This window comes from Pezoporus occidentalis, unplaced genomic scaffold (genome assembly GCF_034315485.1).
Source record: "Pezoporus occidentalis ecotype Australia unplaced genomic scaffold, CSIRO_AGI_Poc_V1 ctg18, whole genome shotgun sequence".
NCBI classification, from domain to species: Eukaryota; Metazoa; Chordata; class Aves; order Psittaciformes; family Psittacidae; genus Pezoporus; species Pezoporus occidentalis.
The window spans coordinates 4,361,948-4,377,789 of NW_026913640.1; the positions used below are offsets into that span (position 1 = coordinate 4,361,948).

At 36.9% G+C, this 15,842-nt stretch overlaps 1 protein-coding gene across 2 annotated transcripts in view; it reads right to left on the reverse strand.

The window, feature by feature from the left end:
* Nucleotides 1–15,842, reverse strand: part of B3GLCT (beta 3-glucosyltransferase) — a 53,826-nt gene that overhangs the window by 11,027 nt on the left and 26,957 nt on the right. For both annotated transcript variants that reach the window (XM_062615096.1, XM_062615095.1), the window contains exons 6-10: nucleotides 12,689–12,800; nucleotides 8,097–8,233; nucleotides 6,749–6,812; nucleotides 3,409–3,540; nucleotides 2,367–2,436 (exon numbers count right to left, since the gene is read on the reverse strand). In XM_062615096.1, the coding sequence (XP_062471080.1) occupies nucleotides 2,367–2,436; nucleotides 3,409–3,540; nucleotides 6,749–6,812; nucleotides 8,097–8,233; nucleotides 12,689–12,800 (515 nt within the window). The remainder of the gene's footprint in view (nucleotides 1–2,366; nucleotides 2,437–3,408; nucleotides 3,541–6,748; nucleotides 6,813–8,096; nucleotides 8,234–12,688; nucleotides 12,801–15,842) is intronic.

The window sequence follows — 15,842 nt, forward strand, 5'->3', positions numbered from 1 at the left end:
AAGTTTCTCCGAAGAACAAAACCAGAAAGCTTTCAGAAAACAAGGCCCCAGCACAGAACTTCCAACCTTCACCTGGCAGAAGAGACACGCCTGTAAAGGTTGTTTTACCCTTCTGCAACCAAAGACTTCAACCTCAGTAGCATGGTTTAACATACAGAACTACTTGCTATTATGGGCTGAGCTATCATATTTCTCCACTGAAAGATTAATTCACTGAAGATTGTATTTCTTCAGTGGAGCTCCCCTTCTTTGTATAAATGAAAAAGTTCACTGAAGCAAGGACCCGAGACCTTGTTAAATGGTCTAACAAGGGGACACCAGCTAAAGTGTCTTTCTCTTTTCTTTGCTTGTTTTGACCAAAGTGTCACCATCCAGAGTAGTATCTATTGCCAACTGAATCCCACAATAATTTATAATTTCTAACTCATACGTTTCAAAGAAACAACAACTATATGAAATTTCAGACTAGCTGTTGATGCAAATATTTATGAATATGTATTAATACCTGTGATCACATGGAAGCTTTAAAACCACACTGCAGAGATGTTTATAGAAGGTCAGCTCTAAGCTCTTAATAATATTTTATTTGTGCTACTTCTAGAACCTTGACCCATGTCTGCAGTCTTGAAATTTTCTTATACAACCATATACCACATCTGTAAGGAGAGCTGTATGTGAAGTAAATTCTGAAGTAAAATTTTAGCTGCTTTTGCACATGGAATTCCAAGCCTTAATGTTGCACTAATGTAGGTTTTGGCATACAATAGGAAATGACTTACCAGGTAAAAAGAGCTCTCTGAAGCTGGCATCCATTAATCTGTCAAAATCTTGAGTAAGATTATCCTCTATTTCGTAACACTGGAAGCTGTGAGGAAAGTTCAAGAATTTTCCTCAGTCTTCAACAGGTGTTTCTCGAGAGGTATTTATGCCATCTTTTTGAAGCTCTTTTCTGACTTTCTAGGTTTGGTGGGGCTTGGTTTTAATTTTGATGTAAGAAATAAACATGGATCCAGAAAGGAGAACTCTTCAGTGAACTCCAATTACAGGACAGTCAATTTTGTTTTGTCAAAAGCTACTTTAAAGATAGCCCTATGATCAGGTGATTTAAATATCAGAAATGTGTCTTCATCAAGTGCAGAAACATTAAGAAAAAAAATTCCATAAATCTTACTTTGAAGAAAAACCCCAGCAAAAATACAACCCCTAAGACTAATGGTGACAGTGTTACGTATCTGGAGTATTCAAGGACACATGAAACTCACGTAAATTCCTGGAAATAAACCCATTCCTGAATTTCCTTATTATCAAAACATGTAGAAGTAAACTGGAATGGACTGGTAGGTGGCATCAAATAGGTAGAGTGTCTTCTGTTAAATCAGTGGATTTGGAATTTTTCCTTCCAAGTTTTGTTGACACTAAATCTACCTCAATTTAGCTGAGCCTTACCATGTATTACCTGAAGGTAAGTATCAATCTGTTTATTTTCTGTGCCTCTGAGAAGGAAGTTAATACTTACTGGATGTATCTTGTTGGGCTGTGCTAGGGGTTTTTGGTTTGTTGTTTTTACCATGGATACCACAGTCATATTTTCATGGTGACTATCATTACTTGAACAACACTACAATTTTCATGTGAAACATGCCAGTGTGGCACACTTGAGAGACTCTTGATCCAGGCCATGGCTTGGACAAAGTACTACAGATGACCAGATTTCTACATGAGACAAAATTTCCCATTCCAAGCACTATAAAACACATGTGTACGTCCAATTGCATAGGCTGTCAACAGACAGAAGTAATAAGACAGTGTAAGCTGCTCCATCTTCTGCTGGAGAGGAGAGCTAGAGAAATGGAAGGGAGGATGGGAGAGACCTTTCAGCTTCTTCAAATTTCTAAATCAGCCACCACAGAACTGCACAATTGTCACTGCTAGTACAAGGAACAGAAGTGAATCAATTAGCTGGGGGAAACGCACTGAAGGATATTAATAGTTGCTGTATTACTCACTATTGCAACAGCTCCAATTTACAACAATATAAGCTAACTTTAGGCATATTTTTAATTTAGATATTCAAGGATTTTGCCACTATAACACATCACTAACGATGAACCATCAAATGACCACGACTTTTCATTTTAAATGTTTCACAGCAATCTTGAAGAGCTCCGAATAGCAGAGAGAACAAAAAAAAAATCTACCTAAAGAATAAACTGGTTACAATTCTGAAACTTTCATGTTTTGCAGGGGATTCTGCAAACATTTAGTCCCAAGAGCTACAAAGACAGCATGTATCAGCTTGGTTTTTAAGTATTAATTTCAGAAATTATGTTGCATGGAACCACTACCTTGACCAATCAACAACTTACTTCTGTCACCATGAAATTTCTGGCATGTTTTTACAGCAACAAAAACATCTTCTTTTTTCACTGGTTCTCCCTATATGAACAGAACAAAAATTCATGTTTTAACTGCAGGCTCTGCCTTTAACATTTTATAGGGGATGTTTGTCCATATATATAATAATATGTTATTATAATATATGTAATAAAACAAATACCTTTTAATTGTAAAGCATGACAGTAAAATCGTGTATTAGTAATACACTAGAAAGTACATTTTTGTTTCTTAAATAAAGGCCACTAGTTGTTTAAAATACCTGAAATATCATTACTGAAATACTTTTTCCATTGATGTAGTATTCTAATATAAACTCACTGGGGAAAGAGAATGAGTAGTAGAACCTGTTGAACTAAGAAATATTCGTCTCGAAAAAGAATGCTTTCTTAATTTCTTTGAAATTAATCAATACGAGAATATGCTGAACTGTATCATACTTGGAAAAAGAAGCTTAAATGCTACACACTAGAAATCTCTGAATTTCTTCAAGTGTAATAAAACTGCCACTTTTGTTTGTTTTCCTTTTGGCACCTATAATTTTCCTCTCCTGGAAGCATGGAGCACTTTTTGGCCCCTAACAACACTCTACCCATAATATCAGAAATGTATTCTCCTTGAGTGGAAGAGATGGGTTGTACTTTGAGGCACTGAATACTACATTACATTTTATCTTTAGCCTCAAGAAGTTTTAGACTCCCATCTGTGAAAAAAAGATTATCTATACTTCAGTATCTCACAGAAATGTAAGAAGAAATATTCTATAAATCACGCACAGATCAAATGTTGTGGTAAAAAGACCCATTAAGGCATATGCAGTATTTGTTTGCCATGAAATATCTTGTGCCACAGAAGGCTGAAATCACATCCAGAAATAGATAAATGCTAGAACAAACTTTTTTTTTTTAACTTACTGAAAAACATTTTCTTAAGGTTTGAGATTATTAAAGTCAAGTTTTACGCATTTTAGTAGCACTTTTACTAAGCAATTTGAATTTAAAATATGGTACTTACACAAAGTGGCAGAAAATTACTGAATGTTGTTGCACAATGATCGACTTTATATGAGTTTACATCATCTGTGCAGAACTCAGGCACTGGAGTAAGATGTGGTCCTTCCCCTTTCTGCCAAATATACAGGGCAATCTATCAAAACAGAAAAGAGTTATGTTAGCAATGAAACTGGATAAAAATTCTCAGGGTATACAAAGAAACCATATTACAGGGTAAACTTAACAGGAAAACTGAAAAATACAGGATGCTGTAAAAGATTTGCCCCTTAGTTGATTATCTAGCTGCATACCTTATATCTTGCTCACATTTCTAGAGCAAGATATAAGGGGTTCTTTGCTATAAAAGAAATTCTTTAGCCAGTCAAGTTTTAAAATTTATTTCACACCTCATGAAACTGAGTTACTGCACAAAAAGTAAGAAGATTCATAGTGTGGTGAAGGAGAGCCTGACTCTACTGCACAGGGAGAATGGGGCTCCTCCAAGGGAGGAAAATCAGTTTTGAATTCTAATTCCTGTTTCCCATGTTATTTACTCATATTTCCAGTGACTCTTGCACACACACAAAAAAAAAGTTCAGTGATTCATTGGAATATGGGACCAGACTCAGCACACACTAAAGGAAATGAAAAATCGGTGTCCTTTTCATTGTTTTATACCTACTTAGGAACAGTTAGTTTTACACCACCTCCATCCATTGAGGGCCAGAATTCAGCTCCTTTTCTAGTAAATAATGTGATCATTAAGATAGTATTAAGAGGGCATAATATTTCCTTCTCCCCAGTGTTCAGAACAATGCAGTGCAAACCAAGAGCTTTAATATGGTTTGAACAAGCCCAACTCACCAAACCAGTTACAGACTTCTTACAGATGATTATTTTCCTGCCCATCTCATTTAGGTCTCTACATCCTCAGAAAACCTCAACTGTGCAAAAATCCTTTACCCCTTTGAGACAAGGTGTACCCCACCTGCCACCAGCAGATCTGGTGTCATGTAAACTGACCCACAATCAAAACCAGTTATTGATCTGCTGGCTTTTCTTCCCCCATCATCCCCTGCAACTGGAAGAATAGAGGAGAACACTACTTGTGCTCCTGATCCCTTACTCAGTTGTCTCTGTACCACTTCAGATTTCAGCTATTCAGAATTAATGTCTGTCACATGAACCAAAAAGCAGCAATGCTCCTTCAGCACAAAGTGTATTTAACAACTGTAACAACATAAATTATTTATGAAAGTCCGTAATGTGCTATGATTTCCCACTGAATAATGAAATCTTCAATAGAAAGCCTTAGAACGGTGTAATGCTATCATATTTCGGAAGAGAGGTGAAAGAAGAATGCCATTTTGGGTTATAGGACAGGATGACAGACTACTCCTAAAACAATGGAAATGTATTTACAATTAAAACAAAACAAATAGTCTTAGTCCTAGTTCAAATCTAATGTTAGATCCACAAAAAAATCCCATATTCACTTCGAGTTTTGCATAAGCCTCAGTGAATTTCCTATATATTGTACAATTACAAAAAGTCTAAAAAACAATCTACAAATGAGCAGAAGCATGACTAAAACCTTCACTGTATTTGCAAGATAGGCCTTCCAGCTCTACAGTGAGATAAATGTTATGGATATAAGAAACAGGGATTGGGAAAGTGAAAAACCCCTGATACAGAGCAAAATAAAATACCAAGGACTAAAAGCACATGTCATTAGGACTCCGTCAAGCAAAAACATTTCCTGAAGCATTTATCATCCTTCATAAATTTAAAAGTTATACACAATCATTAAAGATCACAGATTATATAATTTGATTTGTTGTCAATCTTGACTCACACAAGAAGGACATAGAATAAAGATGATTTAAGAAGGAGAAGATGGTGATTTACAAAATGAATGAGGGGGAAATGGAACTGCCTCTAGGGACACACAAGACTGCACAGAAAGAATAACTACAGGGCTGAATTAGGTCATCAATAGCAATAAATTTGAAATGAAACATATGCAAAGAACTTCCAGCAGAATAAGAAGTGGATGGAAGCAATTTTGCTAGTCAAATGATCAATTGTTCTTCACTAAGCAATCTGTGGCACATAAAAGGAATGTCTGCCAGTGATTTTTCTTTTTTTATACGACACTATGTTTAGAGGCTTGGTAAGTGCTGAGGCAGACTGGAATATTGGGAATATACAAATGACACTGAGGTAACTTACAATAAGAAGATTAGCAGTGTGAAGCCCAAGGCTTTGCATTTATACGAAACCTTAACAAGAGGAAAGAAACAGCTTGTTGGCTTGTTTCATGTAGCAAAATGAAAGCTGAGAGGTGTCCAACTGCTTTTGAGAAATACATCAGTCGAGGGGAAACTGTGTGAAAGAACAGTGTTGGCACCAACCCAAATTCATTTAAATGCCCTACCAATTTATACTCTATAAAGACACTGTACATTTATGTTGAAAATTAGGAGGTTTATAACCATTCTAGAATAAAGACCTGAAACAGAAGCAGTAGTTTTAAGTAAGGTGTGATTTTTATTTTTTTTTCCCCAGGCTGGAACCACGATTTATAGCTGACTTTCAGGAGCTTTAAAAGATTAACAGAAATGTAATATCACTCATATTTTCAGGCCAAAAATCACCGAGCTTATTGCAATTGTTCTCCCCTTCCACCCTTGCTCAGGAGTCCACTTTGGTGAAGCACAAATCCTTGCACTGCAGAGACATTTTGAAGGCAGAAAATAATAAAAAAAAACCTTCAGAAAATGTGGCACTGATATTCTTGCCAAGAATTCTTCCCCCCCCCCTTTCTTCTCATGTTCCTTTCAGTAGACTTGTCCTCTGAAAGACCTAGTAGCTACCGTTTAAGGCTGCTGCAAACCAGAGGCAAAAAAAAGCGCATATATACTAGACTTCTGTCAGTTGCAGATTTCATTGCTTACACAGCAGTTAGTTCCTCAGATTAGTGAATCCAAACTCCACCATATTTAGCTCTTACAGTCTGACTTAGAAAATAAGTGAGGCTGTCTAATACCTGAGGAATTCATGTCATCTTACACTTGATGCATTGGAAGTCTCTCTCCTTCACAGAGCAAGCCTTAGAAGATACAGTAATGTATCAACCATGTATGTATTCCACCTATAAATGCATTTTTATTACTGAATTCTTATACGCTTGAAACATAATTTTAAAATGTTATAATATTCTAAAGGAAAAGAAAGAAATTAAACATGCCATCGCAAGCATTTTACCAATGTCTAAGAAAAACTGTTATTCCCATTATCATTTATGACCATTCAAATATACAGACTTGAGACATTTTTAATTTCATCACACCACTACTTACCTCATGCTTTAGATCTATTGTAAAGTCTGATTTGAGTGGTTCACTTTTCAACTTCTTTGCAAGCCTATACAATTAAAGATAAGGAAATTTATTAAAAATCCCCACACTTAAAAAAAAAAAAATCAGTCGCTAGTGTATGCAGCAAAGTGTGGCTGGTATTAGTGACCATCTTAGAAGGGGAAAAAATAAATCCTACTTTTGTATTTATGTCCCAAGAAGCAACTTATATTTTTCTTTCTTTTTTTTTTTTTCTCTCATCTCATCACAGTGTGATGATGTTAATAGTAGTTTTCAGCACACACATTTTGATATATTCTTCCTGCCTAAGAAGAAAATTCTCATCTGGAGTAGATAGAGAGTCTGACATAATATTTTCAACAGATTAAAGGCAGCAGAGCGTCTGAAGCTCAATATTGATCAGCATCCCACACTTCAGACAATATTCTCTTGTGTATTCCAAAGAAGAGTATTTAGGCACCTTCAATTTGTGAAAATACCTTTCCTCACTACAGCAAGATGCATTCTACTTCTGAAATCTCTGAACTTTTTGAATTTCAATTAAAAACTAAGCATCTAATCTGAAATAAATATCAAGGTTGCCTCTATAGCATGAGAAACACTTCTAGAGGGCAATGTAGTCACTCTAAAACCCAGGAATAAAACTGCTGTGGGTGGGAGAATTTTAAAATGACGAGATGGTACTGAACTAGCTGAATGACCAGTAGTACTAGACAACTACTAACTAGCTGACATGACATTAACTTCTAGATAGGCAGACTGAAGCGAAATAAATCACATGGACAGCAATAATACAAAAATCTAGTTCTGTAGCCTTGTCTACTAATGAATTCTTGTTTATTTATAATAATTATGCTTGGAATGTGTACAATAAGGAAGAAATGGAATTTTATCAAAGGAGTATTTTCTGGGTAAATTTATAGTGAAAGCTTATGTAGGTATACCCAGAGCTCGCTGTGTATTACTGTGCCTGGTTGAATGTTTTGCGATGCACCTTTGTTCCTCAAGCCAAACTAGAATTACACGTATCAGAATGGATGCTGATAATAAGGGTGGCAGCAGCAGAAGCTCAGTGTAGGCTCTGAACTGCAAACAGCAACTTCAATTGAAACACAGCTCAAATTAAAATTTGACTTTGCATATCTACATGATCAGCAATTAGACCTTCAACTGTTCTGCAGGAACACCTTCATCTTTTACGGAAAATATTAATCCATATGAAATCATAACTCATTAAAATAATATTGATTAGTGTCTAGAAAAGATGTGTAAATTGAACATTCTTAATTACTATCAGTAAACAAGAAGTTATTAACAATTCAATTCTTACTTGTTAACAAGTGGAATGCTAAGTGCCCAACCAGCAGCAAAATCTGGAAATTTAAAGACTGTAGGATTTTCAGCAAAGGCATAATGGTGAATTATTGTAGATTCTTCATCATACAGTGCTTTACCTAAAAACCACTCCTGTAAAGGAATATAGGAAACAATTTTGTTCATCTACAGCATCCTTTTAGTGAAGATGATGACTGCATTCATGCTGAATAAAGCAAACCTGAAAACAAAATCAAGGGAAGCATATTTTTCACAATAATCCAGACAAAAATTGTACTTGGTAAGAAATGAAACTAAAAGCATTCTCTGAATTCAAATACACACTGTATTTTCAAATTCCAGCATATGCCCTGGATTCCACCTGTTCAAAGAGCACTGAACCCCAGAATCACAGAAGGGCTGAGGTTGGCAGAGACCTCTTGAGATCATCTGGTACAATCTCCATGCTGAAGCAGGGTCGGCCAGAGCAGGTCGCCCAGGACTGTGCAGCCATGCTTTGAACACACTCCTCAACCTCTCTAGCCAACTTGTTCCAGTGTTTGACTGCCCAAACTGACTACTGACTAGATGAGACACTCAAATCATTGCATTCAGGAACTTTATCCATTTTGAATTTCCATCTGTCTCGCCTCTTTTACACTCAGGAACCTAAAAGGCAAATGCAATTTAAATATCTTGATCTTCAAAACAGTTAGGTCCCAAGTATACATTTGTAAATTAAAAAATAAAGCAATATTATTAGTGTTTTAAATAACAGTAAGAATTTACTACTGTCTCTGCGATATCTGAAATTATTAACAGACTTAAATACTACTTCTTTAACAATACTGTCATTTAGTTGTCTTAATCTTTCTGTTTAGAATGGATATAAAACAAGTATACCCCCATTATTTTTGCAGAACAGGGACTGCAATGAAGGGAAAAAAGAATATATATCTATATTCATATAATTTTAAATACATAAATATATATAAACTGCTTTTCAGGCCAGAAGTACAAACCACAAATCAGAATTCTAAATCACCTAATGATTACATTAAATCTTTAAAGTGTGAAGTTCTTTGCGTTAAGAAAGTAATTTAAGCTTTTTTCCTGACAATTTATCAGTTCCCATTAATTCAACACTAAAGAGATTCAAAGGCAGGGCAACTGTTATTTCACAAAAGACTCTCTTTCTCCATACTCCCTGCCATATTTGACTTTCCCCCTCCTTTAAAGGGGCAGCTATTAACAACAATGAAAAATTCTTTCAAGGCACTAGCACAGTTCATACACTGTATACACCACTCTATACACTTCACATGAGAGATAAATAATTTGCACAAAATTCAAGGCAAAAGAGAAAATATTCAAGCAGAAGTACCTTAGAAATATCCAGCCCCGCAAAAAAACAGCCTAAGCCCAAGAGGATCTTGTATCTCAGTACTCATCTTTCTAACTCCAAGCAGATACTGCTATATAGGCTGAGCTAAATTTTACAGCTGAGGAGCAACAAGTGAGATTTGCCCAGGGTGCAGCAGTCAGCAAATAACAGAAGAGAGGTCTGCGTGCACCAGGAGACACCTAAAACCAAAACTAATGGGCTGAGCTTGGTGGGAGCATGCACACGTGGATGCCCAGAGGACATTCAGCCTGGCAAGACCATGGCTACCAGCCAGGACTCAGCCTGGCTGCCAGGTGGCATGTCTATGGATTGAAAAAAGCCAACCTTACTTTCCTTTCTCTACATACCACGGAAAATTAAACCCATACATATAACCACCTCAGGCTTTTGCATAATATTATTTCTGTGGCAAACAATGATAGGACAAGGGGTAATGGGTGCAAACTGGAACACAAGAGGTTCCACTTAAACTTGAGAAGAAACTTCTTCTCAGTGAGGGTGACGGAACACTGGAACAGGCTGCCCAGGGAGGTTGTGGAGTCCCCTTCCCTGGAGACATTCAAAACCCGCCTGGACTCATTCCTGTGTAACATTATCTAGGTGTTCCTGCTACAGCAGGGGGATTGGACTAGATGATCTTTCGAGGTCCCTTCCAATCTCTAGCATACTGTGATACTGTGATACTGTGATACTGGTAATACTAAGCCGCAAATCACAGTGAAGTCATTCTAGGTGACAGCAAATATTCTCCAAGCTTTTTTGGTCATAACATTGTTTATTTGCTACACTGAAATGTAGGACAAATCAATCTCTGCTTTACAAAATGAAATTGGTTAAATCTGGCTTTACAAGATTAAATTCATCATATGCAAAGGAACTTATAATTTAAGGAATAGTGCTAAGCAAATTGCATATATATAAAAATGTGTATTAAAGAATGTGATTTATTGCACTGGATCGCTGTTTCAAAAATGGAAAAGATAACCTACCTTCAATACGAACACTCCAAAGTCTTTAGAAAACTTTGAACTAATAGCTGAAGGAATGTGATGCAACAAAACTCAAAACGGATCTCAGAGAGGGCAGAGGTGACTTCACCTAACTTCTCATCAAGCTGATTTTACAACTCTCTTTTGTATTTACTTACTCACACATACCAAGACAGTGCACTGAATTAATTTGTTCAAGACTTGTGTCTGATGCAGAGGGCAGGAGATATCACCTGTCAAATTCTCACTGCATCTTGCTACAACATCTCATGAATTCTTACAATTCTCAAAGTCTAACTGTTCTTTAGACAGATCTTGTATACCCATCAGTTATCAACAGCTACTAAGTCATTACTGACCATCAGCTTGGTTTACTCATTCTAGATATCTTTGTGGCTGTAGTCTATCACCCTGTTAGGGTGACAGGGAGTGGCACATACAATTTGGTTTAACCTTGCTGCTGTTCTCCATTATGAAAGCACAGGCTGAATCCATCTGCTGTTGAAACATAGAATCACAGTGGGGCTGAGGTTGGAAGGGACCTCTGGGGATCATCTGGTCTAACCTCCCCTGTTCAACCAGGGCCACCTATCCAGCAGGCTGCCCCAGACCATGTCCACAAGGCTTGTGAGTTATCTCCAAGGATAGAGACTGTAAAACCTCTTTGGGCAACCTGTGACAATGCTCGGTTGCCCCCATGGTAAAAAAAGTGTTCCCTTATGTTCAGATATAACTCACCACGTGAGTGCTTGCCTTGAGGTCTTTATGTAAATCAGGCATTCCTCACTGTTCTTCAGTTTTACTGCAGTCAATAATGTCCTTGGCTGTCAAAGCAGGTCATTCTCTAAATATTTCTTCATGGCCTCTTATCATGCTTTCACTCAAAATATTACATTCATAACAGTCTCAATAGTTCTGTTACTAATCTCTATATATCCAGATAGAAAAGCTGCAGATTCATCAACTATTCACATGCCCCACTGTAGACTTTTTATGGTGATCAATGAATACCACAATTCTACTATGCAGATTGATAACATTTTAAAATGAATAATGAATGTACCCATTCTGGTCTAACTCGTCTTCACTTTTTTGACAGATGAACTACTACTTCATACAGGCTGTTATCGGAATCAGTTATGGGCTGTTACACTAAGATGACAATTAACTATGTATGCAGGTTGGAACATAATTTGTTATTGTAATAGAATTCATATGCAATGCAAAGAGAGATTACAACCTGCATAAAAGCAGCATCTAGAACAAAAAATTTCATGTTTCTATTCTGAAAACACTGAAGTAGGTGTTTCTGAAACAGAAATAGATATTTCAAAGGCCTGCATATATTCAGTCAGCCATTTTGAAGACAGTGGTAAACAATGTAGGATCTCTGAGTTATCATTACCATTTTAGAAAAGAGTTGTGAGAAAACACAAGGCCATGTGCCTGCAAAAGAAGTAAAAATGCTAAAGTGAGACCTGACACAGAGTTCAATACTCAGTCAGGGTAACAATAAAGAGGCAAATCATATTCCACACAAGAGGTTTTAGCTGCTTTTATTCCAGGCAAAGAACTGATTTTTTTTTCTTAACACTGATAATTCTGCACAGTAACACCTTTCAGTTGCATTGCCAAGTTTACTTTGTTCCTTGGTGTATTTGTCTTTTCCTCTGCGAGTCTTTAGGTGTTTTTTTTTTCCAGCAGGTAAAGACAACTGCCTTATTAACAAGACAGTTCAGAAACAGTCAGTTACTCAAATTAACATCAGTCATTCTGCCTGATAATAATGAGAACTTGATGACAGACAGGAAAACGTGGAGAGTGGACCACACAGCAGACTATATTCATCTTTTTACTGACACCATATGATTTTCAGGCTATCCACAGCAGGAATCTTTGCTCTATTTTAACAGTTCAACAGCTAGATATACTGCTCATACTGCTTTATGTTAGAATACCTTGCTCACTCTCAGACTCAGCAACAGAAATATATCCCCGTGTTGTAGGTTTTTTTTGGATATATCTTTTCCAATGTTTGGAGCTCTGAGCCATCCAGGTAGTCTTATAAAATCCTGGATCACAGAAACTGTTTAGTAACTAGAAATCCTAAAATTCTGTATTTATAATTTTGTGCTTCAAGCAATTCCACATTTCATCTAAAAATCAATTCAAACACATTCAAAAGGAAGTTAAATATCTAAATTTTTATTTCACCTTAGAGCTGTCAAATCTTCCAAGTGTTTCTAGCAGCTTTGCAACTTGTATTCTTGTATCTTCTTCACAGAAGAAAATCCATGAGGAGTTCCTACCATAGGTAACAGAGAAGCTAACAAAAGGAATTAACATTTTATTAATGTGCTAGCTTATGAAGAGGATGACAGATTCAACCGATATTCCCTAAATATAAGTACTTTGCAATCAATTATTCATTTACACAGAAACAGAAACTTTTACTACTACTTTAGAATTACTCCCCTACCTTCCTCAAAGTTAATTAATTTCAATATAGGATTCCTGAGTCCTTCAGAAAATTCTCATTTCTTGTTTCTCTACTCCTGTCAGCTTTAACCACTATTTAACAAAACAAAGCCTTATTAATTCATGATGCCCTGATGGAAAAAACAAACAAACCGATCTTCACTTGTCCAGTTTCCTTTACTTAGCTTTTACACTGATTTAATTAAACAAATCATCTGAGAAGAATAAGAAATTAGCACCTATGAACATCATAGATTTTTCCCCATCCAGCATTGTCTACTTTCAAAACCAGCAAGAAAATAAACAGCAGAAATGTAATTCAGCAAAAATAAGTAAAACAGGGTGATAGGATACTTTATGCTTTAGGGAATGGTATATGCCTGAAAAAAAAAAAAACAAACAACAAAAAACCCAAACCTACTATCTGAGAAATACTTATGCTAGAACATGTGGTACCTTCCTCCGCAGGTCTCCTAATTACATACTAGAAGGACTAGGTGATTGCCAGGTGCTAAAATAGATCAGTCTTTTTTTCATCTGGGACAAGTACTAGCAATAGTGCGGCCAGTGGGACTAGGGCAGTGATCATTCCCCTGTACTGGGCACTGGTGAGGCTGCACCTTGAATCCTGTGTTCAGTTCTGGGCTCCTCACTCACTACAAGAGAGACACTGAGGTGCTGGAGCAGGTCCAGAGAAGGGCAGTGAAGCTGCAAAAGTGTCTGGAGCACAGGTGTGATGAGGAGCAGCTGAGGGAACCGTGGGTCATTTAGTCTAGAGAAGAGAAGGCTCAGGGGGAGATTTTATCACTCTCTCTATCTACCTGAAAAGAGGCTGTAGTGAGGTGGGGGTCAGTCTCTTCTCGCATCTAACAAGTGAGAGGACAAGAAGAAATGGCCACAAGCTGCACCAGGGGAGGTTTATTGGATATTAGGAAAAATTGCTTCACCAAAAGAGTTATCAAGCACTGGAAAAGGTTGCCGAGGGAAGCGGTGGAACCACTGTCCCTGGATGTACTTAGAAGACATGTACATGTGGCCCTTAGTGACATGATTTAGTAGTGGACATGGCAGTGTTAGGTTAATGGTTGGACTCTATGATCTTAAAGGACTTTTCAAACCTAAACAATTCTATGATTCCAAGTCCTATTCCAGTCTGGTTTTGACTACGATAGAGTTAATTTTCTTTATAGTAGCTGATATACCATTTGAAATCATGCTCAGCAATAAGAGCTGGGGGAAGAAGGAAGGAGAGATGTTTGAAGAGATGGCATTTGTACTCAACACTGAAATCTGGGCAACTCTTTCCCATTCAGGCAAGCAAACAAGCTATGATCAGCTGGGAATGAGAATTCCTAGCTGTTCGTTCTAAAACTTGCCAAACAAGTACAGAAAGAGCATCACGTTTTTACACATGTACAGTATTCAGTGCCCTGTGAAGATGAAGGCTTCTCTTTCACACTTTTCTGCTCAGGTAGAGCTCAGGAGAGAAATATCTGGATTTACATAAAAGCAGGTGGGTGAAGGCCAAGGAAAAAGCACTAGAATGACCCTGACAAAAACGATTACTGCATCTTGCTAATACAGCAGATACAAGTTTACAAAAAGAATGATCTGTCCCTCTAGCTACTGTTGGACAAACAGAGGAATTTTCAAGGCTAAGTATTTAAGGCCGGCAGAGAGTCTTACGTAGACCTTATATCACACAACTTTGGAGTTCAGATTGCAAGGAGTCACTGGAGGTACTCGCATAAAAAATAGTTTTAGGTTAGTAATTTTTAAAAATGGACTTCTTCTCTGCTTAATGAACATGGTTACTGAGAAGAAATGTAGTGGGCCTTCTGGAGACAGTAAGGGTACTGTATTGTAAGACATCCATCAACGTTTTTATTAATACAAATTCTGAAATAGAGTGTTTCATCCAAGTTAACATGTGTCCAAGAAGTAAGACTTAAGAACTGTCTTAACTGTTCAGAGGTCTCCTTAAAAATGCTGACAACTACAGAACTGAGGAAAGCCACTCTCTGAAAGCAGTTTTCAGACAAGAATGCATCTTAATTCACAATTCTGAGCACCATCAGTTGCTGCAGAATGAGCTGATCTCCCTTCCTCCTCTTCTGTCCACTGAGAAAATAGTACAAGTCTCACAACATCAACATACTTCTAAACTACTGCATGTCTTCATTCTGCCAAAAGTGATAAGAAAAACAGTAGACACAAGGAACTTCATATTCCAGAATTCTCAAGGTGGAAATCTCTACTTAAGATTCCTCTTCTGATTCCTAAATCTATTTCTTCTGCTTTATCACACAAATGAGCATTTCTATTTTTGCTTCTGAATTTTGCTAGCTTGTAAGAACTGTAACTGTAAATCCTGTCACTAAGACATAAATAATTCAGAAGACAAACTACTAGGTCATTGAAACAGGAGTTTAGAAGGAAAACCAAAGATGATTGATAGTTGGAACATAATCTTTTCAGTTTTTCAATTTACATGAATTCTCCTTTTCCTTCCTTTCACAGTTTACATATTTCTTGAAGATACTATACAAGCACCACTTTAATGTTTCTAAACACACAAAAAGCAACAAAAAGTAGATGGAAAAGCATCCTATCCTGCAACCACTCTGATGCAAAAACCTCAAACAGAACCAGAAACACCTTCTGAGTAACTCTAAATTAAACCTCAAGAGGCTCTAAAGCCTCTGGCATCAATTTCAAATGCAAGTTTTAGGCAAAGGATAGCCTTCAGCACTGTGGAGTTTAAGAACTTTCTGAAACAAGAATCATTGTTTTCTGACAGTTTACTACACACTACCATGTAAATGGAGCACGTTTTCCTTGGAGTCACCTGCATAAACTAAGAAGAAAAGATATTTGAGACTATCTGTCT